The sequence below is a fragment of the Sinocyclocheilus grahami genome, unplaced genomic scaffold (genome assembly GCF_001515645.1).
Source record: "Sinocyclocheilus grahami isolate Dianchi unplaced genomic scaffold, SAMN03320097.WGS_v1.1 scaffold106.1, whole genome shotgun sequence".
In the NCBI taxonomy this organism is placed as follows: Eukaryota; Metazoa; Chordata; class Actinopteri; order Cypriniformes; family Cyprinidae; genus Sinocyclocheilus; species Sinocyclocheilus grahami.
In genome coordinates, this window is record NW_015505285.1 from 545856 (window position 1) to 552704 (window position 6849).

The 6849-nt window shown below is 39.0% G+C and overlaps 2 protein-coding genes across 2 annotated transcripts in view; one reads left to right on the plus strand and one right to left on the minus strand.

The window, feature by feature from the left end:
• The window catches only part of LOC107588585 (sine oculis-binding protein homolog), a 33029-nt gene extending 30755 nt beyond the window's left edge, over positions 1–2274 (minus strand). Inside the window, exon 1 of the mRNA XM_016276728.1 lies at positions 1955–2274. Coding sequence (XP_016132214.1) covers positions 1955–2050 — 96 coding nt within the window. The 5' untranslated portion in view covers positions 2051–2274. The remainder of the gene's footprint in view (positions 1–1954) is intronic.
• Positions 2275–5315: 3041 nt separating this feature from the next.
• LOC107588587 (decaprenyl-diphosphate synthase subunit 2-like) overlaps positions 5316–6849 on the plus strand; it is a 41853-nt gene continuing 40319 nt past the window's right edge. Inside the window, exon 1 of the mRNA XM_016276730.1 lies at positions 5316–5490. Within this exon, the coding sequence (XP_016132216.1) occupies positions 5393–5490 (98 nt within the window). The 5' untranslated portion in view covers positions 5316–5392. The remainder of the gene's footprint in view (positions 5491–6849) is intronic.

Consider the following 6849-nt stretch of genomic DNA (forward strand, 5'->3'; position numbering starts at 1 on the left):
CAAACCTCCTCAACACTCAAAAAAAAAATTTTTTTAATAAAATAAAAATAAATCTTATTCACGGACCAACGTTTTTTTTTTTCTTTTTGTCCAAATCTATTACATTTTACATTTTTTACAATTAATTACATTTGCAAGTAATATTCACACAGATAATAAATAACTTGATGATGATGATGAAAATGTTTTTCAAATTAAAATTAAAATTTGATATTCAAAAACATCTAAGTGGTGTAATGATCAGGAGACTGCAAAAAAGAAAAAGGTGTCATTAAAAGGCTGACATTCTTGAAACTAATTTTTCATTCTTTTTAAATTATTTTTTATAAAAACAGTAGTCATTTTATTTGAATTAAGTATTAATTAAAAAAAATTGTAAGCCAAGTCAAAGTCAGTGATGTAACCAACATGCATGCAGCTGTTTTGTTCTCATTTTACATAAACAGGAAATGATATCACAGTGAGGACCTCTATAGTCTATAGACCCTGATGATTTTTTTAATGAAAATGCAAGGTTAGATGAAGTCAAATCTGAATGAAACTTCAAGATTCATAATTCAAAAATGTTTAATACTCGTAAATAAATAATTCTAAACATAACTAACATAACAACTGACACATTATTTTTAAACAATGACTGACTAATTAAGAGGTTTCTGGCCCCTCAAACCCCCAATAATTCACATCTCACGCGTAACAGCTCCAGAATAAGTCAGTTTCTAAGGGCAGCATTGCATCCCTCTCTTGTATGTGTGTGTGTGTGTGTGTGTGAGTGAGTCAAACGGAAAGATCGGTGGCGTTTAAGGAGACCGGGGAGACGCACGCGTGTATCTCCGCTACAGGTCGATCAATATCTGTCCAATTTAGAGCCCCGGCGGACCGGAGAGCCTCGCGCAGGTTCCGTCAAATAATCACCGACAAGAAAGAAAGCGAACGGAGCAAATTCACCAAAGCCACACACGCGTTTACAGTGACCGAAACACGTTATCAAATTATTACTAACACTAATTAAATGCGTCCCTGTATACCACGATGGTGCTTTCAGAATGAATGTAGCTTGATCAGATAAAGAGCACAGATAAATTCTGGCGTTTCCAAAACATTAGGCTGCATGGCAGCTGATGCAAACGCTTCAGACAATGAGCACCACAAAACCAGGAGACAAAGCGCCTGTGTGCGCCTTCAAAACATACTAACGCACGGCTCTGCTCAAACAGAACAAAAAAGTGAAAGAATCTCCAAGTTCTTGAATGAACCAAGCTATGATTGCATATACCAAATACCCCAAAAGGCTTTTTAAATGTGCATTTGTCACGAGCAGACAGAGCTCAGTCAGTGTTGAACAGATGAACATCTGGAGTGACCAGCGCTTCCCATCAGAACAGCTGCACCCTTCCAACATGTTTTCTATTTCATTATTGAGTTATACTCTGTTCTCATGCTTTGGTGTTGTTTAGCAGAGTGATAGTAACGCGCTAGTAGTAGTAGTAACGCAGCAGTTTGACGCGGAGTCTGACGCACTGGATTTTCCATCAACTACAGTGGAGCCAGCAAGGGGATTTCATTCTAAACCTTCTCGTGATGTGACTGTGGACATTTTATACTTTACGCGCACATGACATAGAAAAGCACATGCAAATGTGTTTAAAGAAAATCCATAATGCAATATAAACAAAATAGATCATCGCAAGCAATGGAAAGCAAGACTAGAGTGGTTTGGAAGGTGTGTGAATTAAGCTCAAAAAAGAAACGGGAGGAAAATAATGCCGACCTGTTCTGCAACCCAGAAAAGAAAAAAAAATCAAAGTTAGCTGATTAACCCCAAACACACAGCGCTTGAATGAATCGGTTCTCTATATTCAATCCGAGGGCGGAGCGGCGGTGCGCTCAACGCATCCAAAAATGACAAGCCTTTATGGGCGCCAGTGAGAGAGAGAGCGCACGCACAACCTACCTTCATCTCTGCGTTAATTTCCCTCTTCACGGGGTGAGCTGTCTTTCTGCTCCTCTTGTTTTCCGGAGGTCTTCCCTCTTTCTCCATCTCAGCCATGTTTTCTTTAAATCTCTGTCAATATTTGGGGGTAAAACCCCGCGGGCGCACGGCACGGAGCGAGGCGGGGCCGTTTCAGAGTTGCGGAGTGGCAGCGAATGGCAGGCACATGAGAAGCCCCAGTGAAGTTGATGCTGCTGCGGGCTCACCGTGCCCGGTAGAGTCAGCCATCTTCTGCCTGCTATTTCTCAGCGCTCTGAGCGTGAGCAGGATCAAGCCCTCTCGGAAAGCCAACCGAGAGGTTGAGAAAAAAGAGCGAGCCAGACAGGGGGAGGGGCCTCCACCGTAATTCTATACGGCCACGCTGATCCCGGGAAGGCTATTTCCTCCCCAATTTTCCACAGATCGGTTTTCACTCAGGACTCCACGCGTGGCGGAGGTTGTCGCGCGATAGGAGTGAATAGGTGCCGTTGTCTGATGCGTTATCGTTCACCCCGCGCGCGTTATCAGCGCTCCGCAGGGGGTGCTTGATATTGACATACAAGACAGTTAATGGAAATAAAACAGCCAAGGGGTCCTAATCATTTCCTTTTAATTAAACATCTTTGAATGGGTGGAATTATCATAATGGGTGTTAGTGTTTATGAGACAGATATCGGCAGGTAATTAAAACCCACTCTGAAGGTGTGTGTGTGTGTGAGTGACAGACAAAGACTTTACAGGGGCAAAACAAATGTGTTACAAGTAAGAGATGAGATGTATGCCTACACTGTAAAAAACCATTATATCTGTGATGATGACTTTTGTATAGACTTTTGGTAAATAACTTCTGAGACAGTTCACTGTAAAATAGGTGAGTGGGGAATCTGAGATTCATGTGCCATGTGTTGTTGATTAAAGTAATGCAACCCAGTCTTAAATAGAAGGTCGAATTTATTGAATTTCAAAGAGAGAGGAGAGCAGAGTGGCCCTTGATTTTCCCCTTTCTGTCAGTCTCTCTCTCTGTGCCCACAGCAGCATGTGTGAATGTGAAATCAACAGTTTGTTTCTCCCTCATTATTCTCAAACCTATAGCTTCTTTCCATGTCTACAGAATGGGGTGGTGTGGCATTATGATTAACAAAAATTGCCAGTTTAATCCTTGTAATGAGCAATCCATGATTTTAAAAACTTATACTCTTAATCTCAGGTTAAAAAAGGCCACAAATACATTGTTAATACAGATAAAATATATTACTGATTTACTTTACTGTCAAATGTATATAGTAGTAACATTTTAGGTCTTACCGATTTTATTTGGACAATTACAAAACAATATCATGGTAACACTCATGGCACTAAAATAATGCAATAAACAATAATTTAACAAGATGTAATTTAAAAACCAACAAATATGAAGGGATTTCTGGCAATGTCAATTTACGGGTTTTCAGTTAAAAATAAGATGACATGTTTCTTTTTCACTTCTAAAAGTTTGTAAAATTACACAAAATGTCCTTTTTGATTTATTACAGTTTTTCACCATATATTAGTAAGAAAACTTATTGTTAACAAATTAACAGTTTTTTTACCTTACCATTCCAGTAAATCTTTTACTGTTAAAATTATTAACTGTATTATTACGGGGCTTTTTTTTCCGGTGCACGTGTTTCCAGAATCTTGATCAGTCTCAAGAGATGTAATGAAAGATGCACTGCAATAGAGTCAAATAGGATAGTACAAATTTACTAGTTTGACCCAAGACATCAGTTTAACAGACTGAACTGGGCCAATGGTCTTAACATGTTAACCTCATGCAAGCCCACTATTGAGTTCAGTTGAAGTAAAGTAGATAATCATAAAAACGTTTTCAAAATGAAATGTGAAATGTGTCAACTCCTTTCTGGTTCAAACACAGTAACCCTGAAAAGTAACTTCTGTCTGGGTGGTAACATTGTGGCCAACAACAGTGTCACCATCTGTGATAGGTTTGAAAATGTGAATTTCCCAACAAAGGCCACAGTGTCAAAATAAGAACATTATCCATCAATTACACAATTCAGACTGTGTAAAAAGTAACTTTGGACATCATTAAGGTTCTTGCGCTTAAGTGAAATTCTCTCCTTTTAACAGTTGATACAGCTGAAGTCAACATTGTTATCCCATGGGATTCATTTGACTGGCGTGATCTCATATGGGGATTATCACAAATCCAGAATAATCACACTACGACATGCAATACAGAGTAGTGTTTCTCAAACGGGGGGTCACAACCCAAAAATGGGTCGCATGTCTGTTCTAATAGGGTCGTACACAACAAACTAGAAACAATGGTAAATGCAAATCCTAAAATCCAACTAACCATGTAATCACACATATTTAGGATGGCTTATCAACCTTTAAAAGGCAGGAGAAAAGGCATAATTTCCATTTATCAAAGACTGTGAGTGTAATTAAAGTATTTTGATGCACATTTTTGTCACACAAACCAAATTTGGCAGATACCAGCTTGGAAAAGTTGACTGTGACTGTGTCAAGAAAAAAAAACCTGTGTTTGTGGTGAGAACAAAAATCTGCTGTTCCAGTCGACTAATAAAATTAAATAAATGTATTTAGGAATATTAAAACAGACTGTTTTTCACATTTCCTTCAGTTTGTTTAATTGGGTTTTGGTGACGAAGGGGTTAACCGAGCAGTCTTTACGACAAGCCGTAAACTGATTCGTAAAAGATGGCGACCCGGTGCAGCTGTCAAAACGTGAGAGTTTAATGTTGTACAACTGGACACTCAGAAACCTGCACGGACTATCGGTTTGAACTAATGTACTTGCATTAACTAAGGACCATCGCTCGTTCAGTGGAGGCGACTTCTGTGTAAAAGAAGAGAATGTTTTCTTCCCTAAGGAGGTGACATTGGGAGGACAGAGGCTGCTGGATTTGACACTATTAAAAGAGCGTGTCAGATATCTGATGTGAGCTTCAATCTGAAAGTACCATTGAACATTCATACATTTAAATAACTGGGCTATTATTTTCTGTTTTTGTTTTTAAAATGGCTTGGAGGTCACGGCTTTCTTACATTGGATGGAGGCATCTAAGTATTTTTTCCAACCCATCTCCATCTAACTGGACTAAAGTGGTGTCTGATGCTGAGAAGATCGTAGGATATCCAACTTCATTCATGAGTTTACGCTGTTTACTCAGTGACGAGCTCAGCAATGTGGCCATGCATGTCAGGAAGCTGGTGGGAACAAAACACCCTCTGCTTAGCACCGCCAGGTACTGTTACATTTACAGTATGTCTTCTTCTGGCCGCTAAGGCAGCTAGGTGTGAATCTTGAGTATTTTTTCCAACCCATCTCCATCTAACTGGACTAAAGTGGTGTCTGATGCTGAGAAGATCGTAGGATATCCAACTTCATTCATGAGTTTACGCTGTTTACTCAGTGACGAGCTCAGCAATGTGGCCATGCATGTCAGGAAGCTGGTGGGAACAAAACACCCTCTGCTTAGCACCGCCAGGTACTGTGTTACATTTACAGTATGTCTTCTTCTGGCCGCCAAGGCAGCTAGGTGTGAATCTTGAACAAATTCCTTCTGTAGTCGGATCTATTTAATGAATCTGTCAAACTGGTTCACAAAACCAGTCTTGTTCTTAAGTCAGTTGACTCATTAAACTGAGACCCGATAGTTACTTTAATAAATGTTAGTTAACGTTACATTAATAGCTGATTATTACAAATAAATGTTACAAATAAAACAATTGTTACAAATAAAAAACATACTGGAAACATATGGAGCCAGATCAGCCTCAAAAATATTACATTTATAAAACAAAATTCATAAATGCACAGCACAATTTACATTTACAAAATCCGATTCGTAAATTCAAAACACAATTTATAAATACAGAAGTAAAAGCATAAATATTTCCCCAAATGCTCACACAAAAGCATCTTACCTAAATAAATTTAAAATGTTTACACAAATATGTATATATCAAGTTCTTGAATTAATTTCCATCACACATTTATGAATGATGTTACATGTATTTATGGATCGTTGAATCTGCATTTGCAAATCATCACACATGCGTGGACTGCTTTGAATTTGTGTGTGGTATTTTTGAGACCATCCTGGCAGGTTAAGATTCATAAATATCTTTTTTTGGAGGATGTTCTGTTCTGTGTATTTGGTGTAATGAAATGTGTTTATGCGGTTTAAAGTAAATTTTCCACATACTGTACATTATTGTTTCTCCTCTATGCCCCGCCTTTTTGAAACGCGTCGATTTTTACAAAGCTCATCGGTCTGAAAAAGCGAGGTGTGCTGTGATTGGCCAGCTATCCAGTGCGTTGTGATTGGCCGAATACCTCAAGCGTGAGAAGGAAATGTTACGCCCCTCACCATACTATGATGGTGTGTCCCAGCCAGAGCGACGACACAAAAGCATTAAAACCCATTACAAACGAGGCATTTGTTGCATCCAGTGGGGACATAATTACTGATTATAATGACTTATACTGTCTTTTTACACGTTGCATTGCATTGCATCGCATCGCGCCACGTAAACATAAAACCCTGTCTGCATTTGTGATCAGAGAAATGACAAACAACAAGTGCTACTCCACACTGCCCAAAACTCGCGTTTGAATCATCAGTGGCAAATGATAAAAGAAAACGTACTTATGTGAGTCAGAACTGCCAGCATTTTAGTCTAACGTTACTCCCCCAGGATCAGTAAACTGTCCTCCATAAAATATGCTGGCGATCCACAGCACTAAATTGAAGTATTCCCTCAGCGACCAGCACAGATCAGCTCTAGGCATGATGAAGCAGATATCGTCCTCTTTTGGAAGACCAAACAAAGTAGTTTCGCTT